General features: G+C 38.1%; 1 protein-coding gene across 1 annotated transcript; it reads right to left on the bottom strand.

Moving 5' to 3' along the window:
• Window positions 1-1,089: 1,089 nt before the first annotated feature.
• LOC128509092 (uncharacterized) lies at window positions 1,090-22,090 on the bottom strand. Its single transcript, XM_053480659.1, has 21 exons — window positions 22,018-22,090; window positions 21,829-21,931; window positions 21,604-21,735; window positions 21,411-21,513; window positions 19,941-20,035; window positions 19,765-19,815; window positions 19,096-19,471; window positions 18,837-19,013; window positions 18,602-18,754; window positions 18,339-18,390; window positions 15,602-15,740; window positions 15,195-15,257; window positions 15,001-15,115; window positions 14,621-14,717; window positions 14,472-14,532; window positions 14,122-14,380; window positions 13,540-13,636; window positions 13,355-13,457; window positions 13,129-13,260; window positions 12,935-13,037; window positions 1,090-1,243 (listed from the first exon to the last, which is right to left on the bottom strand). The coding sequence occupies exons 1-20, from the start codon at window positions 22,074-22,076 to the stop codon at window positions 12,972-12,974; spliced, it is 2,433 nt and encodes an 810-aa protein (XP_053336634.1). The 5' UTR covers window positions 22,077-22,090; the 3' UTR covers window positions 1,090-1,243; window positions 12,935-12,971.
• Window positions 22,091-23,117: the final 1,027 nt, after the last annotated feature.

The following is a 23,117-nucleotide window of genomic DNA, read 5'->3' as shown; positions in this document are numbered from 1 at the left end:
AATCTATTTAGCCAATGTAGTCACAAGCCATCACAAAAAATCATCAACATGGGGAGCACTAAGTCCTTGTGGCAATGATGAGCAGCATCCTAAGAGCTTTCGTTAAGTAGAGTGGGCCTTAAGCATTTACCTGGGTTGCTCTTAGAAATCAAGCACCAAACAGCAGCCAAAATGTAAAACAGTAGACCCATGTGCATCAATTATGGATAAAAAAAACATTTATTCTCAATATGATGCCTCCTCATTAAATTACATTTAACAAAAAAACACTAAAAAACAGAAATTACTAACTGGAAGATATAAACCTCAGTTCGCTCAATCACCTCAGGGCAAATTTACTGCATGGCAAAAAGTGTGTCCTATGTGTCCTGCAAGAATGATCATCAGCTCCTTTACAAACAATGCTGTGGCATTAAATTACTATTTAAACCACTTGTGGTCCAGGATTTCCATGAAAGTTGGTCAAGATTCAGGGTCTTTGTTTAGGCACTGCTGTATCAGGTCACAGCACTCTAAAAAAGCAGCAAGAAGACAAAGTAAAAATTGTATTTTAAAAACTAAAAGAAATTATTAAAAATTATGTTTTTACATTTCCTTACCATCAGATAGATCAGGAATCATTGACAGATGCCCTGAACAATCTCCTTTTCATTGCCAAAGGGCAACCCTCCACAGACTAACTTAAACAGGAGAACACCTATACCCCAGATAATAGCCTGAAATCCAAAGTACTTTTTGTATCGTACCCATTCGGGAGGAGAGAAAGCTGGATTTCCTGGGGGAGTAAAAACAGAAAGCTGTCATGATTCCCCCATTGCATGCTTTTTTTGAACGTATCCCATATCAGTACTGAACCAACCTGGAAAGTCTGTGTAGAGCTTGTCTGTCATCACCTCAGCACAGCCAAAGTCAACCAACTTCACTTCCAGTGTGTCTGGATTTATCAGAAGATTCTGCTCAAAGTCACAGTGAAGAACTCCGTGCTCACAGCAGTGACAAGCAGCTCGAACCACCTGCTGCATGAGCTTCTGGGCCACTGATTTCGTCAATCGGCCATTGCGAAGGTTACAGAACAAAGTTACAGGAGGTCCATGCAGGGGTTGGGTCGCTCCACCACCAAGATGTAGAAATTGAATGTCTCGAACCAATCCAGCAACTCCACTACATTTTCACAGAGAGGAGGAGGCCTGGACACCAGCTTGATTAATGCCACTTCCAGAGGCGAAATGTGCAACAATCAGAGCTAAAATTACACACACACATTATTAGCATTGGTTATCATGAGTTAGCATGGAGAGAATAGATCTAAAGTGTGGTTAGCAGAGTTACAACAGTGAAGGAGGTTTGAATATCACTGACTCTAGATCAAAGTCTTCCTTTGATATCTATTATAAATGAGTATCTAAAATGAGGTAACAAAATGTGAAAGTGTGATGTGATTAAGAGCTAAGATGCTTGATGATCCAAGATCTACAAGACGCAGTGGCTTTGATCTCTGTCATACGACAGCTTTTTAAGTTTACTTTTTGAAGAACTTGGTCAACTTTTACTGACTGCACGTCATATATAAGAGAAGAGAATGAAATAATATCACTTATCTCTTCTGCCAAATCATCAACCTGTGTAATAAACCATTTTCTAATTGAGAAACCTGACCTTGACCCCTGTCAGCTGTCCAATTACAGTCTGATATCAAACCTCCCCTTTATCGCTAAGATAGTCTGGAAAAGCTATGTTTATATCTACATAGAAATAGCATATATGAACTGTATCTGTTAGGATTTAGGCCTCATCACAGCACAGAGACAGTACATGTTAAAGTAATAAATGACCTCCTATTGGCCTCTGATCAGCGTCACCATGCTTGTGTTACTTGACCCCAGTGCAGCTTTTGACACCATTGATCATAGTATTCTCCTTCACGGATTAGAAAATGTAGTAGTAATCAGGGAAATAGCCCTCTCCAGGCTCAGATCCTATTTGACTGATTATCAGTTGGTAGATTTAAATGCTGACTATTCTGCTTGTTCTTAAGTAAAGTTTGGTGTTCCACAGGGTTTAGTTTTAGGCTCACTGCTTTTTCTCTTTACATGCTTCCTCTGGGCAACATAAATGGTAAACATGGTATTAGGTTTCATTATTATAATGATGACACACAGTTATACATCTTAGAAAAAAAAATTATGAGAAAAACCAACTTAATGAAGTTAAGATAAGAGACTGGATGTTAATTAACTTCCTTCTGCTTAATCCTGACAAGACAGAAGTTCTAGTCATAGAACCACATGCATCTAGAAGTAAACTTTTTGATCACACTGCAACTTTGGATGGCTTTCTGTTCCATCAAGTGCAACAGTAAAAGACCTTAGTGTGATTATAAATTACAGTCTTTCATTTGAAGTCCACATAGATAATATTACCATGATAGCAGTTCATATAAGAAATGTTGATAAGAAATATATTGTCACTAAACAATGCAGAAAAATAAGTTTATGCTTTTATCACCTCTAGGTTAAACTATTGTAATGCATTACCATTTGGTAGTTCAACTAGTTGCATTAACAAGCTTCAGTTAGTCCAGAATGCAAAAGCGAGAGTCTTCACAAGAACCAGAAGATACAAGCACATCACCCCTATCTTATCCACACTGCATTGCCTCCCAGTGAAATTTCTTTAAAATACTACTTTTGATATAAAGCATTTAATGGACTCACGCCGCAGTATCTGAGTGAACTGCTAGTGTCTTATAATCCGCTACGCCTACTTCGTTCAATGGATGCAGGCTGCTTGTTGGTACCGCGGATTATGAAAACTACAGCAGGGGGAGGAGCTTCTTCTTACAAAGCCCCACATGTATAGAATAGCCTTCCAATTAATGTTATTGTTAATGTTTAGATGGCCTAGATGGCCAAAAACGTATTTATTTAGCCAAACATTTTTGTCAATACATTTGCCTTAGGTAAATGAGCAGATTTGGGGGACTCATGTACGTAGAGTATTATGGTAAACTGGTATGTTTAGAAATTTCAAAAATTGTAATTTAATTTGTCACATAGGGTTAGTGGTTACATGGTGGTGTAGTGGTTAGCATTGTCGCCTTGCACCTCCCAGGGTCCAGGCTCGATTCTTATCTCTGTGTGCATGGAGTTTGCATGTTCTCCCCGTGCTTGGTGGGTTTCCTCCTACATTCCAAAGACATGTAGGTTAGGTTAATTGATGTTCCCAAATTGTCAGTAGGGTGTGTGTGTGTGCCTTGCGATGGATTGGCACCCTGTCCAGGATGTACCCCGCCTTGTGCCCTAAGCCTCCAGAGATAGGCTTCAGGTCCCCGCGACCCTGAATACAGGATAAAGTGGTATAGAAGATGAGTAAGTGAGTGACTCCAATCTTAATTGTGGTCTCAGCATAATACAAATAGAGACCTAATAAAATCAGCCAGCCTTATTCAAAATATAAGACAATATTGTCAAAAGAATAAGACAATGTCCTTTGCAACCTGAGGCAGAAGCTGCCTCACAAAAAAAAACACACACACACACAATTAAGGGCCTCCTAAAAGCAGCTGTGTTAGTAGAAACAACCAGTTGCTGTAATACTCCAAATTTTTCTGTGATCATACGGAGTAAAAATAAATGGTGTCTTGTTTATTATTTGCGAGCAATGATCGAGGATTTTCCAGCAGATGTTCCAAATCCAAACATGCTGCTAACCAATGTCCCTCCTAAAGCCAAATACTTCACTGTGATTGATCTTTGTTTAGTCAGATTTTCAGTAAAAAAGAAAGTAGATATTTGTTTGCATTTATCGTGCATGTATGAGCCCTGCCAAAAGAGGGTCAAGTGAGGGTGATTGAGCCCTTAAGAGAAAAGGGACAAAGTGTGCATGGATGAGCCTTATTCTTTCGAAAAAGGGACATTGTGAATGTATAAGCCCTATAAATAAAGGGATAGAGTAAAAGTGGTAACAGATAAATGTGGTTGAACCCTGTATTAATACTGTAGCAGTAATCAGGTTGTTGGGGAATGTATTGTCTGTAGTATAAACATACTGAGCTTTTGCCAAATAATAATAGAAAAATAGTGAAATATTATACATTAAAAGAAGTGGCAATCATTGTTTAATGATTATACAATATACATTGTGTGATTATACAATATTATATGTTGTTCTATGTTCAGTGGAACCTTGGATTATGAGCATAATTTGTTCCGAATGTGGGCTCGTATTTCAAAACACTTGTAAACCATAAGAAATAATGGAAACTCAAATTATTAGGGTGGCTAATTTCACATAGTTCAAAAGCCATAGCCCAGATCTAATTAGAAAGCATAAGGAAAGTGCCAAAAACAGTAAAACAGTTGATGACGTTTTTAGGGTTACCAGACTTTAGCACTGATTGGATAGAGGAGTATGCAGTAAAAACAGCTCCACTGTGGGAGATAATGAGATGGGTAGAACTGCTGGATCTAAGTGCTTCATTAAAATGGAAAACAGATGCATTGTTAGCATTTGAGTCCATCAAAAAAGAACTGCAAAAAGCACCTACCTTAGGTATACCTGATTATACCAAACTGTTCTACCTGTATGTGGCTAACTGAGCTGATGGATACATGTCAGCTGTAGTTGTAGAACTGATAAAACAGGGGAAATTTGTTCTAACTCAGGCTCGCATTCTAGCATATTCTTTACTGCTCACATATCCAGATGTTTCTATTAAGCCATGTAACACAGTTAACCCAGCTGAATTAATTCCTTTAGCCTATGAAGGTGCCCCTCATGATTGTGTGGCTAATTCCTTGGCATTCACTAGACCGGATCTTGAATCTAAATCGATAACCTGAAGCAGAGGTCACTTACTTTGTTGATGGGTCTAGCTTAAGAGAGCATTTAGGAAATTACACAGGGAATTTAGTAATAATAAAGGATGAAGAGGACTTTAAACCTATCCGATCTAAGCACTATTTACAGGTATTGTATGCTCAGTTAGCTGAATTGAAAGCGCTTACAGCCGCATGTCAATTAGCAAAGGGGCAGGTAGCAAATATTTTTAATATCTAATATATTAGTAATTCTTAGAGCTGCAGCCTCAGTTGGATGATATGTATATTCAACAGCAAGCAGGTCCTCACGAGCACTTAATGTGGCTCCGGATGAGAGCTCAAAGATGCACAGGATATTTGATGTTCACATGAACATTAAATCATTGCAATAACAGCACTCTTAAACATTTTAATTTTAGATGCTCATAAGTTTGACCATTGTGCAAGAGGGGAGATTGTAAGGAAAAAAAAAAAGGGTATTGGTCTCCATATCGACATGCCATGGTGCTTGACTTTTTAGCTCTATGTGAGAGGTGCCAAGCATAACGTTAGAAAGGGAACAGTGACACCTATTGGCCATATACCGGCCAATTAAGTACGTAGTGATCGATCCTGTCGACATGATAGTCAATTATGTGGACATAATGGATCAGCGTTCATTCAGTAAACTGTAAAGCAGGTACTACAACAGCTGAAAAATCAAGCAAAGATTTGGGTGTGTCTATCATCCACAGTCACAAGGGATGGTAGAGAGAATAAACGGGACTCTCAAAGCCAAACTTAACAAAATGTGCGCTAGTACTAAACTTAACTTGGTTGATGCTTTACCGCTCACACTAATGAGCTATCGCAAGCAAATAACAGAAATACACATTTACCCCCGCATGAAATGCATATGGGTCAGCCTGTGCCATATTGTAGAGGCCCCTATAAAGGCCCACTGCTAGAATAATTGCAAATGAATCTCAGATCTTATACAAAGAAAATAACTGCCATACATAAGGCAATGTATGTGCAGGAAAAAAGCAAGAAGGCAGATGAGGAGAGTGACGCTCCATGCCCAATCTTTCCAGGAGACTAGATCTATCTGCATGTGTTCAGGAGGAGGTGGAAAGAATCTAGGAGGGAGGGGTCATAGCAGCCACTCCAACAGCGGTTAAGGTGGAAGGCAGAACCACATGGTATTATTTAAACCCTTGCACAGAAGTCCCCAAAGTATGTAAGGAAAAAGGAGCAGAATAAGATGACCCACCACACAACAGTGATAACGTACAATTATTAGTTCGTTCATTCTATTTGGAGCTTCTGGACTGTCTCAGTCACAGAACTGTGACTGTTTTTTTTAGTGTGACAGTGCTTTAGATAAAGCAGATCTATGCTAAAACAATGTAATGACCCCTCCTGAGGAGATAAAGCTTTATTATTGAGTTTGAATAAATTAGATCTACCACAGCAGATAATAAACTATGCTATGTCATAACCGAAGCAAACACCAGGATTATGCCTCGTTTCGTCCTAGGTGCTGCTAGGCAACGGACCACGCGCCTATTCAGGAATGTGGAAATGTGGAAGTGATGTGTGGCCACTTAATAAGAACTAAACCAAAGATTTCGGTAAGTACACTGGGTGTAACATCTGCATAGTGACACTAAACCGCTGAAAAACTTCACTTTTCCGTTTACCTCTGAGAAAAAAAACTGTATTTTTTTTGTTTATATTTAGAATTTTTATACCAGTACAAGAACATAACAGTTTGGTCTGTGCAGATGGTGCCCTTGTAGAGAATGAATAAATGAATAACACATTCCAACCCCCTCTTAAGAAAGTGTAAATCTTTCATAATGAGTGTGTGTATGCACTATAACTATACAGTAAAAAATAAACACCGCCTTTTGCAAAGTAAAATTGAGTGCCGTTGATCAAAAGGCAAATAAATGTGCACGCAGAGAAAAAGAGATTTATCAGTAAAACTGCAGACATACTCCCCCTGAAATGCAACAAACAAATATATCTATTCGCTGAATACAACGCGACGGCGCGCTCCGAGCCGAACACCCACAGACCACCAATTACTATAATGCCTCTTCTCCACTTTTATTTACAATAGGTGTGAAGTTGTCAAACCGGTTTTGCTGATGGGGAATTGGCTGTATTGGGGGTTTTAAAACAAAATAAGACCGAGCTGACATCTCTGCCTAAAATGTATTTCGCTAGCAAAACATAAAATAAATTGAAAATAAAATGTTAGATGGTACCAAATAAATCAGGCTTATAGATCATTTGAATATAATTCATACATTTACTGAATATATTAACTAAAAGTTTCCCAATGTGTCCCTGAATGAAGGGAGGCTCAAAATCAAAAGTACCAGTCAGTATCGAGTGTGGAGTATTATTTTTTTTCCCTATAGCGGTCAAATGACCGGTGCTCAGCGCTTCTAGTGTTAAATAAAGGAACAGTAGTTCCAAATCCACATGACTAATAAAAGCATGTTGTGATGATCCTGTTGTCTCACGCTGCATGTGAAAATTCTCAGTACATTACAATGCATTTGTGTAACCAAGTTGAAATCATCTTTGCAGTTGTCTCAGCACTAATTATTTTTAAAAAGCATTAGGCAGTGTGTACATAACACTGTGCTAGCTTTTTCATAAACCTTTACAGGATACAAATATTAGTAATGTAAATAATTATATTTTTTTTCATCCAGTTTACAAAGATAAATTTCAGATGGCCCGGTGCTGACCAATCTTTCTCTGTGTATCTGATAAAAATAATCTATTATTAAACATTGGTGTATACAGTGTCTTCTTAAGGAAAGTTTGGACAAATAATAACTTTTCCCCTTTCTTTGAGCTTCAGTGTGGTACGAGACAGATTATAATTTATTCCTTATCAGTTTGCAAACACAGAGTAGTTCAATTAAAAAATGTCCACTGGCTTCACTGGTCCAAGGTAAAAATAGGCTAAAATTAGAGAGGACTAATTTAAGCGGGAACCAGCTACGCTACTGCATATGTTCTGGACATGCCCAAAGTTATATAATTTTTGAAGTTTATTTTTGATACTTTGTCAGATACATTGCAAATACCATTAGAATTGCCAGGGGTAGTTCAGTGGTTAAGGCATTGGACTACAGTTTGGAAGGTCCAGGTTCAAAGTTCATGACCACCAAGTTTTCCCTGTTGGGCCCTTGATCAAGGCCCTTAACCCTAAAACGACTCAGATAAATAATGAGATAAAAATGTAAGTCACTCTGGATAAGGGTGTCTTCTACATGCCTAAATATAAATTAGAACCATCCCCATTCATTGCACTTTTTGGTGTTGACTCAAGTGGTGCCCGCCTGAATGATGCCCAGGGCCAATATGATACCCTTTAGCTTCATTCTTGCTAGAAGAACGATCCTATTTAATTGGAAGAGCCATTGCCACCAGTGTGTTCTCACTGGATTAAGGAGGTCTTATATTGTTTGTTTGTTAGGTGAGGGGAGGGGAATGGGTAGAAGAAAACAATAGTGTACCATGTATGTATGTACAGTGGAGCCTCGAATTGCGAGTAACCTGGTTTGCGAGTGTTCCACAAGACGAGCAAAGATTTTTAATAAATTTTGACTTTTAAAACAAGCACGAGTACCGAGTATTATGCATCACGCATGCGCTTGTCATTAAGCACTACATAATCACAACTGAGCCAATGGTTTTTCTGTCTCCTGTGCTGCGGAATTGTGGGTAATCGTCTCCTCTGCTCGGTGTTCTGTTTATTATAATAAATTTGTGTGTGCCCATTGTAAAGCAAAAGAAAGTCTCATTAGAGCGGTTAAAGTTCCATTTTCTCTCTCTCTCTCTCTGTATCAGCCTTTACTAATCCTGTAACGTGTGCGTGCGTGCGTCATTGGACACCATGCCCCTTCACACACACTCTTCCTCCTCTCGCCTTCACACACACACCTCTCCTTCTTACTTTAACGAAGACACTGCTCTGTTGTGATTCTTTTCAAAGGTAAATTGCAGGTTAATTTGTTTTATTTTCACTTTATAGCAGTGAGTCCGTTAGTGTGCGCACACACTGAAAAAAGTGATTTTGGAGAGTGGTAAATATAAGCTAGCCAACGAATCCTTAAGTAATGGGTAAATTCTATTTATGCTACCCATTCGTTAACAGTAAGAACCATCACATAGAAAAATGCAGTAAAATATACCCCCAAACCGTTTTTTTTTTTTTGCTTTAAATTGCGCATGCGTCAGCCCGCAACAGGTTCATTACTTGAAATGTTGTGTAAAGCTGTTGTGCTGCACTATATTTTAAGTGTTTCATACACAGTAAAAAACGCTGGGTTGCTGCTGTTGGGTCATATTTCTGGGTTATTTACAGAGAGTTGGGTAGTTTTTGTGTAACCCAGCTGCTGGGTTGAAGTTTGGTGGCCCCTCCCCCAAAGTTCACCGGTGGATTCAGCGGCTGTCAGTCAGAGCTTCGTGTCTCTCTTGAGCTCCCACACCGCTGATGACGGTTCATTTAAGGGAAAATGACGTTAAATACAAGGTCTGTATTCACATGTTCACTCACCTAAGTCACATATGACTGAAAAATTATTACTATATGTAAGATTTATTACTGTTACCGTGTTAAGGTTACACTTAAACTTTCAGGCTGGTCTGAGGTAAGATAATTTAGCTGACAATAGCTGCTATAGTTAGCCAAAGAACCCCACCTGTGTGTGAAGGAAACGGATAAGATGTCTGAGCTTTTTATCTTTCTCTGTAGAATGTTTGCAGGTTGACAAAACTGTAACTGTAGTATTAGCATGACGCTAGCATTTAGTTAGGTTCCTAGCGTTAGCACCCACATTAACATTAGAACTTTATTAATCTCACTGCTGTAGACAATAAAATGCTGGGGTGTTACAAAACACTGACCCTCTCACAAATATACACACCTGCTAACCTCCCGTTTTTCACTAGCTAGTAATTTACTCCGCGGTTAAAATTCGTCCGCGTTTCTCCCGAGTTATAACAATATTTTACACCTTTCCCCCTTTGGCAAGTAGTATGCAAATATGACTGCTGCATGTAAGATAACCAGGTAGCCCTCTTTAACCAAAGTTGCTTGTGACTCAGACTAAATTAAGTCAGCTGTACAGATAACTACTAGATGGACCCACCCATCTATCCATTAATGTTTGGGTGATTGTAATGTGCCAGTATGACCCCAGCTATGACAATGCATCTCCTCGGTAATTAGCTTAAAATCAACGCAGACCACAAGATTAACTAGTCTGACTAAAATATATATATATATATATATATATATATATATATATATATATATATATATATTGGGATAAAGCTCATATATATATATATATATATATATATATATATATATATATATATATATATAATGAGCTTTATCCCAAAAGCCATGCTTATTTTGCATATTTTATTTTTGGTAGTAGCTGTCTCCATGTTTTTGTTTCAGGTTACCTATACCCTAGCTTTGTAATTTTTTTATTTAGTATAAATCCTATTACACATTAAATTGATAGTCTTATTCAGTTTAATCTTTGTTATGCAACAAATGTTTAACTTTCTTTCATTTCTTTCTAAGGTTGGCACCAACATGGTGAAATACCTCCAGCAGGCTGAAGTGTCAAGGCCGTACCCCCACATCCTGACGTTGGGAGAGTCAGGCATTCGTCATTCTGGTGGGACAGGCTCTGGAGCAATGCACACTACTTGGGGCGGTTGATGTGTGCTTCAAGGCATTTTATATTTTTGACATTAACTATTTAAAGTAGTGTGCACCTGTATAGGACTTTTTGTAATGTTGCTATGAAATAGCGAGGCCTACTTGAAAAGTCATAGACAGTGTTTGTATGTTAAAACGGAACCAGGGCTGGATAGTTTTGTTCTGCAGAAAAGATATCTAATGTCACAGAATGATCCTGCTCTGTAGAAGCTGCCTCAGCCTATTTGTGTTATTACTCCATTCTGCCCTTGTGAGTAATAGTATGGTAATGATGTCACTGTTGATTATCTGTTCTTGTGCTTTTAAAAAATAAATGTTTTTTTTTTATGAACATTTAATAGGATGCTGTTTATTGCATATATGTATGGTTTGCAAAACTTTTAAGTTTTTTTTTTTGTAATAAACCAGTATATCAAAGTAATTTAACTGTTTCATAGACATAAGTAGATTTTTTTTACAGATTCACTGTTAAACATGAAAATAATAATAACCTATTTATGTGTTATAATTAACCCAACATTCCAGTTAAAATGAACCAACATCTGGATAGAACATTTGACCAATTTATGTGGTAGAATTAACCCAGCATTATAGTTAAATATGACCCAGCATTTGGGTTGAATATTTAACCCATTTTGCTGGGAAAATTTTACCTTCTCTGAGAAAGCAATTGTTATTAATTTACTTTGATTTGAAAAGATAATTTTTATCTAGTTTTAATGAGTAGGTTTACCCAATAATACCCAATATTTTCCCTATTTGACACATTGTTTTTGTTGCACCAGTTATTCAGACCTAAAGAAAGTAAAAACTGAGGTCTATAAATATATGGGGTCACACTTCAAGGTTGGAATTTCTTCTTCTCTGCTTTATGTCAAACATAATTTAATGAGGAATCGTCATGTTGAGAATGAGTGGCTCTCTATGTGTTTTAGGAGGAAGAATCAAAGGAGCTGAGAAAACTTTGCCAGCCCCTTGAAAGCAGATCAGAAGTGCAGATCAGAAGTGTTTATCTCACGTGGCCCTAAGTGTCAGGATGTATCTCTCTCCCCACCTGAGTGGTCATTAAATTACAATATTTAATGAGTAGGTTTACCCAATAAATTTATGTATATGTTGAACATATACATAAATGTGAGGTATTGTTACCCAATTTATGCAAGTATTTAATAGCTTTTTACTTCAGATAGTTTATACCCAATATATGGGATTAAATCTACCCCACCAAAGTCAATTCAAATTGTTACCTCACATTTATTGGGTAAACTCTATAGATTAGTTTTTACAGTGCACTCGAACGTCAGATGTTTCTTGTTAATTTTCCTTTATCCAGATTAAGCAGTGTTTTTGTTACTTTGTGCGTGTGTGTGTGTGTGTGTGTGTGTGTGTGTGTGTGTGTGTGTGTGTGTGTGTGTGTGTGTGTGTAAAAGTCGTCCCACACAAATAAGAGAGGAAAAAGGGGTATTGTATAAGACGAGAAGAGGGAGAGGGTATCGCAGAAACACTCACACACACACATATACAGTGCATATGCGCACAAACACCAATGGAAACACTTATCTGTTGGAATTTATTTATACGTTTTTCAAAGGTAAAGCGTGGTTTAATTTGTTATTTTTTTACTAATTATTTTTATGTATTTATTTTTTGTGCTGTGGAACGAATAATCTGAGTTTTTTTTTTATTTCATATGGGGAAATTCTCTTTGGTTTATGAGTGTTTTAACATACGAACAAGCTTCTGGAACAGATTATGCTCGCAATCTAAGGTTTCACTGTATGTGTAACTTGTTTATATTTTCAGTAAAAAAAAACTTTAAATAAAAAAAAAATAAGGAAAACATTCTTCTCTGTCTCTACCCTCAGCTATGTTTCAATAAGTCAGGATTTAGAATGGGATTAAATTATTTGTCACCTGTACCTTACAGCACAGTGAATTTCAGGGGTAGCTCAGTGGTTAAGGCATTGGACTACAGTTCGGAAGATCCCAGGTTTAAACCCCACAACCACCAAGTTGCCACTGTTGGGCCCTTGAGCGCGGCCCTTAACCCTCAACTGCTCAGATGTGTAACGAGATAAAAATGTAAGTCGCTTTGGATAAGAGCGTCTGCCAAATGACTAAATGTAAATTCCTATTATTTTTGCATCTCCCAGTTAGGAAGCAGGGGTCAGAACGCAAGGGCAGCCAGGAGCAAAGAGGCTTAAAGGGCTCAAAAGTGGCAGCTTAAACCCACAACCTTATCAGTTACCAAAAGCCTTAACTGTTTGAGCCACCACTACCCCCGAGTTATGAGATCTCTAGCACTAACACACCAAGCTAAGTGATTTGGAAATGTTAGAAATAGCTGCTGTGAATTGTAACCTACTGTGTTGTAAAGGGTGGAACTCCTGGAGATCTACATCCTAAGAAGCTTTTCTCAGCTCCTCAGGTTCTTCCTCTTCTTTTGGTTGAATCAGATTATTTGAAAGCTACAAGACACAAACAGAAAGTCAATTAACGATGATAATTTCACATTTAGAACCCAGAAGCAAGTCCAAAAATAAAAATACTCTAATTTACATGTGTAATCCATTTTATCATGCTGCTTTCAATGACATAAGGGAGTGTGAGGACCATTGTAGAAACGCCCTCACAATTACCAACATCAAGTTCACTTCCGAAGAGCTTCCAGGTATGAAGGACCTTAAAGTCCTAAGACAGATAGAGAGCGATTTTCTTCTCATTATTTTATTTTTTCTCATTAAACTATATTTGACATGAAACAGAGAAAAAGGGAAATCCCAACCCTGAACTGTGATTGGCTGAACCCCGAGATCAGAGACAGGGCATATTTATGGAGCTCAGTTCCCTCAGTCACCTTCTTCAGGGATGATTTACTGGCTGGAAATCTGGTGCAAAGAGAGCAAGATGTCAAATAAGGAAAATACACATGCGCATGCACACACACACTCACAAACACACACACAATACCTGACAAATTGAACCAGTTTAACATGTTGTCGTGATTCGAGATCTATTTGTGCCACCACGTAAAAGCTTTGTGCAGGACTGATCCATCCTTTGGAAGCTGAAAATAAAAAAAATGAAACATGTGTAAGGGTTAACCCCTACGCCCAATGATTAGGTTTATTATTTTGTAGTTTGTTTGATTTGAACAATGTATCCCAGAATGCACCTCGGTCATGTAATAGAAGAGCGCACCTGAACCGAGGCGACTAATTAAGTTGATGATTATAAATAGCCTGACTTAAGTTCAGTGAAGGGTCTAGCATTTCTTGTTGTTATAGTTTTGTGGTTAGGTTAAGGGTTTTTTTGTCATAGAAGAATTAAAGTAAAGTTCCTAAAGTGCTCAAAGTCGAGTTTTGGTTTTAACTTTACTTTCTTTTGTTGTTAAATAAAAAGAACTCTTGAATTGTCTACCTTGCCTTCTGCATTTATGCCACGACGCAAGCACAGACAACCCGTTCATGACAACATGCTTGTGTTAAAAGTAACTTTTCGATTCACAAACAATATAAATCATGATTAAGTTATGCTTTTGCATTTTCTTACCATCAGACACACCAGGAACGGAGGGCAGGTGGCCCTCAACAATCTCCTCTTTGCTACCAGAGGGCAAATCTCCACTGACCAACTCATACAGAAAACCCAAACCCCACAGGGTAACATGATCGCCAAACTGCCGACTGTCCTGTGACCACTCAGGTGGGGATCCTGATACATCCTGACACTCAGGGCCACGTGAGATAAACACTTCTGATTTGCTTTCAAGGGGCTGGCAAAGTTTTCTCAGCTCCTTTGATTCTTCCTCCTAAAACACATAGAGAGCCACTCATTCTCAACATGACGATTCCTCATTAAATTATGTTTGACATAAAGCAGAGAAGAAGAGAAATTCCAACCTTGAAGTGTGACCCCATATATTTATAGACCTCAGTTTTTACTTTCTTCAGGTCTGAATAACTGGTGCAACAAAAACAATGTGTCAAATAGGGAAAATAAACACACGCACGAACACACACACACACACACACACACACACACACAATACCTCTCAGATCCAGTCAGTTGAAAATGTGGTTGTGATACCAGCTCCATTTGTGCCACCATGTAGCATATTTGTGCTGGATAGATCCATCCTTTGAAAGCTGAAAATAAACAAATAAAACTACTTGTGAGAATAAGTGTCCATAAACTAGACCATTTTATTATCCAATTCTGATACCCTAAACTGAGACTAATAAAGCATCTCGAGATTCTTTTCTGTTCTGATAGTTGATGCAAACTTTAACTGAAGCTTTTGATCTGTGTCTATATTATTTCATACATTGCACTGATGCTCACACTAGGTCGGCTGATTGAATTTCTTAAAAGTTCCTAATAAATTTAAAGCGATTAGAACATGTTGCTGTTACTCGAGTGTATCCATACCAAAATCATTTCCCAATGAAATAACATCTTCTCTCTGCTTAATTCTTGGAGATTTGGAGCATAAAAGCTTTGCCAGAGGAAGACACCAGCTCTCTAGGCTCTGCACATATCCAAGCTGAAGCAAACAGTTTCAAGTTAGTCCACATGAATCTGACTAACACATGACAGAAGGTGATGTAGAGTGAAACACTTACCTTTCTCATCAAAAGGCCATAGCCCTTGAAGAGCAGCACAGAGAATTCCACCATCATTGCTCTCTGTGAAAGAAAAATCTCTTTAACTCATCTCTCATTGTACACAGATTTTTTGACTCATGGACTTACCTAACTTTAGTCTATATAAAGCCAGCGAGATACTAACAAGCTTATTTATTCAGCTTATTTGTCTATTATCCAGTTATTTAGCATTCCTGCTTCGCTAACAGGGACATGGTATCAGAAGACAAAGGACAACTTGTTCTTTACAGTGTAATTAAACACTTAACATTTACTTTTACATTTATGCATTTGGCAGATGCTCTAATCCAGAGTGATTTACAAAAGTGCTTTGAATTTTCTGTCACTGAATAGATCCTTATACTGGGTTACTAAGTACCACTTACTCCATTTCTCTTACAGAAGCGCTCCATAATCAACCAAAAGAAATAGGAAAATTGCTCCTCAGGTTCATTCAAGTGGAGCAAACACTCCTGACATTTCTCCTGGATATATTTTATCAGCTTGTCCTTCTCCATGTTAGTCCTGGAACAAAGTTAGGAACAGTGGGCTAATATTTCAATTTTATTTATTTATATAATCTGGATTCCTCCACAAGCTTATGGCATTTTCACTTTAGGCACAATTGATTTGTACCATGCTCAAGAAAGATTGGACCCTCTCCCCACTGGCTAAGGTTCTTTTTTTTATGCACCTATTTGGTTTGTGAGCTGCCATTAAACACAAAAGAAAATTGCATATTATTATTACCTGGGGGAATAATATGAAGAGCAATGCTCTTTTGTGCCTTCCTACATTATCAGCTATGGATTTATAGGTCAACGCATGAGATTGGAGAGTGCTACGGGTACACTGTCAAGTTGCTTAATTTTGGTGCCCAATCACTTCCCCATGGCAGTGTAAAACCAGTGTAAAAATTGCCCGCACCTTCCACATGTAACACAACAACAGTAATAGCAGCCAGATGTTGAGGGGACTGATGGAACAAATAGGACAGGTCAGTTCACCAGTATACCAGTTTGTGTTTAGCCCAAACTACTAATAATATACAGATAAACCCAGTGTGTTTCACTATTTAAAATCTATCAGCAAGGGCCCCCGAGTCCAGTGGCCTTATTATCCGAAGATAGCCATTTTGATTCTCAGGAGATGCTCTAGCCTGGAGAGAGCTGATTGGCTGAGCTCTCTTAGAGGGGTGGGATGGGAGCCAATGAAGGATATATTGTGTGACTGTGACCATACCTAACTGCCATCTCTCCTCTTCTTCTCTTTCCCCCCCTCTTTCTTTTTCCTCTCTCCTCCTGTCCCCCCCTTTCACTCTTTCTCTCTCTCTCTGTCGAGCTACACATGTCGTTCCTGAGCTGCCAGTGATCCAGACTCCCTCTGCCCTACGGACCTGTCTGACCCATCCTGGTGCCCCGCTTCTGGCTGAAGATCTCGTCACATGGATGCCCCGTGTGTCTCTCTGGGATGCGTCTGGTGTCTGGGAATGATTCTCTCTACCTAGAAAATGGTTCTGGCCTCGACTGGTGTTGGCAACTGTTTCTCTGGGGACTTGACAGTTCGATAGTTCATGACTGGAACTTCTTACAAGTCTACCTGGGTCTTCAATAACTACCTGGACTCCATATTAACATCAATTAACATCAGCTATTATAGCTGAACTGCCTCCCACCCTACACACTGTATAAATGCAGATCATTTACTGCTTTCTGTTTCACCCAAATGAGGATGGGTTCCCTGTTGAGTCTGGTTCCTCTCAAGGTTTCTTCCTATTACCATCTCAGGGAGTTTTTCCTTGCCACTGTCGCCCTCGGCTTGCTCACCAGGGACAAACTGACCATTTTGATTCATACAAATTCACATTTCATACAAACTTAAATAATTCTTTTGACTATGTAAAGCTGCTTTGCGGCATTGAAAATTGCTAAAAGCGCTATACAAATAAAATTGAATTGAATTGAATTGAATTGGTCTCAATCGCTACAGCTAAAATTATTTTTGTAATATAATGGGCTGATTGTTCGCCTATCCACTAAATGGCAGTAGTGAGTAATGGTATTTGCAAAGAGCAGAGAACAAGTAGCTGAACTCGAGAAGCAGAGGGCATGTATTTCATAAATTTTTGTTCATAGACTTCATGTTTTTCTGTTGTTGTCAGTAAAGGCATTAATTACAGAACTGTCGGCTCTGCGTTACTAAACTTTTAAAAGGTAAAGTGCAGGTTAATTTGTTTTATTTTTACTTTATATTTTTTACTAATTTTAAAATTATTAAATTATTTTTATATGAATATTTTTCGGTTGTGGAACGGATCATCTGAGTTTCAATTATTTCTTATGGGGAAATTTACTTTGATATACAAGTGTTTTGATACACAAGCATGCTTCCGGGACCAATTATGCTTGCAATACAAAGTTCCATTGTATTAATAATCTCGCTTTATTAATCCTCATGCTCAGTTTTATTAATCCGTGAGCCCAGTTTAGTATTCAGTGTGCACCGTTTTTTCAGTTTATATATCTGTTGTGTCTCAGAAAGACACAATAGGCTGATGTGCCTAACTTTTTTTTCAGCATATTATTGCTATTTATCCCATATTTTTGTACACATGGTGTCATAATGAAATAATGAATTAATAATTAAACATAATTAAGTCTTTACAGTGTTGAGAAAAAAAAATCATAGTACAATAAACTAACTCAAAATCTTTACAACAAATAGTGAATAAGCTAAAACCCGGTGCTTTGGGGCAGAGATGGTGTGCACATGCACTAATGCTAACAAGTTATGGTTGTCATAGTTTCAGGGACTCAGTGTTACAGGTATTTTGGTAAAAAAAACTCTCCAATGGAAGTTTACCTGTGAAACACACAAGACGTTAAGAAGACTTTAAAAATTCGGGTCTGTGTCTTAATTTATAAGATCGTATGCGATAACCTCAAATTTATTTCATGACTAATGGTACAGTGCCCATAAAATAAAATTCTGTGTTATAGAAATTGTTGAATGTTATTAAAATGTTAATGGGCAAAAATGTTACAGGTAAGTTAAACCTCTCAGCCATTTGCCTAAAAGACAAGTGACTAAAAAAAGCTTAATATTATACTCTGAGCATCTTACCTCATTAGATGATCAGAAAATTTTTCATCCCACTGCAGGACATCGGACTCCCCTGAAGACAAATAAGAGAGAACAGAGAAATCTTGTACATAATGGCTGTAAGGAGCCAAAAAAAACAATAACAAGCTAAGAAAGTTCATCTGTTATAACAGTTAACTTTATAGGTTATAAATATCCTGGTAGGGGCGTTGGGGCTCAGGCACCCCCTACATGAGGTCTCAAACCTCCCAATGTTGAACTCAAATTTTTTCCCTTGGTCCTACCTGTCCGGCATGGATGATCTTTAGCTCCTTTAACCACCAACATGGTCATGTCCTGAAGTCCCTCCTCGAACCACTTGTGGTCCAGGATTTCCTTGAAAGTTGGTCGATGTTCAGGGTCTTTGTTTAGGCACTGCTGTATGAGGTTGCAGCACTCTGTGAGAGCAGTGAGGAGATGGAAGGTAAAATCATTTTATCTAAAAACCCAAAAAAAAATAATGCTTTTGCATTTTCTCACCATCAGACAGGCCAGGAATGAATGGCAGATGCCCCTGAACAATTTCCTTTTCATTGCCAAAGGGCAACTCTCCACAGACCAACTCAAACAGGAGAACACCTATACCCCAGATGATGGCTGAAAATCCAAAGTACTTTCTGTATCGTACCCATTCAGGAGGAGAGAAAGCTGGATTTCCTAAGGGAGAAAAAACAGAAACTGTCACGATTCCCCACTCCATGCTTTATCTGAATGTATCCAGTATCTATACTGAACTAACCTGGGAAGTCTGTGTAGAGCTCGTCCGTCATCACCTCAGCACAGCCAAAGTCCACCAACTTCACTTCCAGTGTGTCTGGATTTATCAGAAGATTCTGCTCAAAGTCACAGTGAAGAACTCCATGCTCACAGCAGTGACGAGCAGCTCGAACCACCTGCTGCATGAGCTTCTGAGCCACTGGTTCTGGCAACCGACTGTTGCCAAGTTTACAGAAGTTGCGGAGGTCCATGCAGGGGTTGGGTCGCTCCACCACCAAGATGTAGAAATTGGTCGTCTCAAACCAATCCAGCAACTCCACCACATTCTCACAGAGAGGAGGCCTGGACACCAGCTTGATTAATGCCACCTCCAGAGGCAGAATGTGCAACAGTCCGGGCTAAAATCACACACACACACACACACACACACACACACACACACACACACATTATTACTATGAGTTAGGGAGGTTAAGTTAGGAGGCAGGCACTGACTTTAGATTAGAGTCTTCCACTGTAGCAATGTGTGAAAATGAGATGTGTTTTAGAGCTGAGATGTTTGTGATGATGTTGGCAGAAAAAAAGTAAATGAACGCATTAGTTTATCTGCTCGATAACATAAGACTGTGATTAGTGTTTTGTGATTGTTGCTTCTCTGCAGAATTTCAGAAAGTTAAGTAGGTTTACTTACGATGGTGATGAGCTCATCTACGGGGTCTTTCATCAAACACTTAATGCCAACCTGTTTAAATGGATACAACAGAATTAAATAGTTTTACATGCTACCATTTTATAATGAGTAGAAATAATATATTACAAGACAGAGTATTTGCATTGTTTTATTTAAAATAATAACAGAGGAATTACTTCTTTCCCATCTGCTTTGCGGACTCCAGTGTAGACCGCACCGTACCATTCTTTCGCTAAAACCTTTACCACAGTGTAGCATGCATCAAACTTATCTGTAACATACACACACACACACACACACACACACACACACAGACACACAAGTGAGTTAAGTTATTTTCAGCTATGTTCCAATACATCACATTGTTGTGTGTAATCAAGTCTAAATTATCTTTGCCTAGTGCCAGTTAAAAAATAGATCAAAGCTCGGGCATCTGCAGTGTGTACATAACACTGTGCTAGCTTTTACCAAAGCTACCATCTCTGACACTTTGAGTGTGAGACTCACACAATCACTCATCTTCACACACTCTCGCACTACACTTTCAATTTCTCACACTTTTATATTCAAAATAATTGTCTGTGGAAGATGTAAACAAAATCACTGAGCTCCAGGCCTGTTCTGACGAGTCAGCTATAAATCACTTTTATTTGAAAGTCAAATCCCCCATTCCAACATGCATTTCATCAATACTCAGTTATAGTGCAGTCGGAGGGCAGGAGCCTCCACCACATTTTCTCTCCAAGTGTAATCCAGTTAAAATTAACAGACATGAGTGAGGGATTAATCACACGCAAAAGAAGGGATAATAACAGGAAGAGTCATAATAGTGCTATACAGATCTACAATTTAATAAAATAAATTAACATTCAAAGTTACACACCAGCTGGCTCATTAAAGAGTGTGTGAGGGCAGTGACAGAATATTATACAAAGAGGTAAATACAGGGGATAATTAAAAGTTTAATCAGGTAGCAATTTTTTCATATTCATAAGAACACTCAAAGGATAACAAACATGTTAGAGAGTGAGACAGAGATTCACAATCATACATGCAGCACAACCTCACTTTATTTGGTATCTTTTTTCTTTATCGTTTCTTCTCCCCACTTTTTAATTGAATTTACATTTCTAAAATAAATACAATCACATGCATCTGTTGTTTCACTTTAACACTGCAATCCTAAAATATACAGTACCTGGGCCATCAAGGGGAAAGTGTATGGTTAGTGTTAGACAAAATGGCTGGGCATGAACTATTGGGGGTTTGTGTGCATACGTGCAGAACTAATGACTGTGTTTTCATAATCTCACTCCAAGCTTTTCTGAAACGTTGCCAGCTATGCTTTTATATTTATCATAAACATGGTGCAAATACAGTAATGTAAATATAAGACTTTTTTAGTTAGTTTAAAAAGACAGATCAGACGGCCCAGTGATTAATCTTTCTTTGTGTACTTGATAAAACACATCTATTATTAGACTTCAGTGTAAACAGCGTCATATTAAACAAAGAACTATCTCTCTCTCTCTCTCTCTCTCTCTCTCCTCAGCAATATTTTACTGAGTTATGAGATCTTTAGCACTAACACACAAAGCTAAGTGATTTTGAAATGTTAGAAATAGCTGCTGTGAATTGTAACCTACTGTGTTGTGAAGGGTGGAACTCCTGGAGATCTACATCCTCAGAAGCTTTTCTCAGCTCCTCAGGTTCTTCCTCTTCTTTCGGTTGAATCAGATTATCTGAAAGCTAAAAGACACAACCAGAAAGTAAATTAACGATGATAATTTCACATTTAGTACCCAAAAGCAAGTCCAGAATAAAAATACTCTAATTTACATGTGTAATCCATTTTATCATGCTGCTTTCAATGACATAAGGGAGTGTGAGGACCATTGTAGAAACGCCCTCACAATTACCAACATCAAGTTCACTTCCGAAGAGCTTCCAGGTATGAAGGACCTTAAAGTCCTAAGACAGATAGAGAGCGATTTTCTTCTCATTATTTTATTTTTCTCATTAAACTATATTTGACATGAAACAGAGAAAAAGGAAAATCCCAACCCTGAACTGTGATTGGCCGAACCCCGAGATCAGAGACAGGGCATATTTATGGAGCTCAGTTCCCTCAGTCACCTTCTTCAGGGATGATTTACTGGCTGGAAATCTGGTGCAAAGAGAGCAAGATGTCAAATAAGGAAAATACATGCACGCACACACACACACACACACACACACACACACACACAATACCTGACAAATTGAACCAGTTTAACATGTTGTCGTGATTCGAGATCTATTTGTGCCACCATGTAAAAGCTTTGTGCAGGACTGATCCACTGATCTTTGGAAGCTGAAAATAAAAAAATTAAACATGCCCATAAGGATCAATGTCTATAAAATGTCATTAGGAAAATTTACGCAATCACTCACTCATGTTTCTGATATTCAGAAACTGACACTAATAAAGCAGCCTGAAATTCTTCTCTAATCTGATGGTTGAGGTAAACATTAACTGAAGCTCTTGATATGTACAGTTGTGTTCAAAATAATAGTAGTGTGTTGCAAAAAGTGAGTAAAGCTCCATATCCATATAATAACTTTTAATTTAAATCACATAAATGCATTGGACCCCCTGCACATTCTATTCTGAATCACAACATGAAAAAAATGTGCTAAATGTATTATTAAGTTACAGAAAGTGAAGAAAAATTAAAATTAGTCTGTTTAAAATAATATCAGTGTGGAGTTCGATGAGAGGTAAATTATTCTGTGAAAAACAGGTGTCTAATTAGTTCCACTTATTTACGGATAAATGCAGAAAAGGTCGTCCTGTGCATTTTCCTCTGAAAACTTTATTAAAAAATTAATTAGAGATGGAAAACATACAAAGACGTGCAGAAAAAGATAGGCTGCTCTGCTGAAATGATACCAAATCATTTTTAAGCTTTAAAATGGAGACCAAAACCAGTAAGACGTGGACGAAAATGGAAAACTACTATTCGAATGGATCGAAGAATAACGAAATTGACTCAAAGAACATCTAAAGTTACCATTGAGTACTTTTACTATTAGAAGACGGCTATGTAAAGTCCCATTGTTGGAAAAAAGACATGTGCTGAAGAGGTTACAGTTCGCCAAAGAACACATTGACTGGCCTAAAGACAAATGGCGCAATATTTTGTGGACTGATAAAAGAAAGATTGTCCTTTTTGGGTCTAGAGGACGCAGACAGTTTGTCAGGCCCCCAAACACTGAAGTCAAGCCACAATACACTGTGAAGACAGTGAAGCATGGAGGCACAAGCATCATGATATGGGGAAGCTTTTAGTACTATGGTGCTGGGCCTATTT

The sequence above is a fragment of the Clarias gariepinus genome, chromosome 21 (assembly GCF_024256425.1).
Source record: "Clarias gariepinus isolate MV-2021 ecotype Netherlands chromosome 21, CGAR_prim_01v2, whole genome shotgun sequence".
NCBI classification, from domain to species: Eukaryota; Metazoa; Chordata; class Actinopteri; order Siluriformes; family Clariidae; genus Clarias; species Clarias gariepinus.
Note: the sequence above shows the minus strand (reverse complement) of the source record. Positions and strands in the feature narration are given on the sequence as shown.

What these genes read in the sequence shown, in the direction of transcription:
- LOC128509092 (XM_053480659.1), bottom strand. Translation starts at nt 22,076, where the DNA reads ATGGTGGCACAAATAGATCTCGAATCACGACAACATGTTAAACTGGTT. An exon ending in TCGGCCAATCACAGTTCAGG is followed by an intron (nt 21,736 to 21,828) that starts GTTGGGATTTTC and finishes TATCTGTCTTAG; the next exon opens with GACTTTAAGGTCCTTCATAC. An exon ending in TGATAAAATGGATTACACAT is followed by an intron (nt 21,514 to 21,603) that starts GTAAATTAGAGT and finishes TGTGTCTTTTAG; the next exon opens with CTTTCAGATAATCTGATTCA.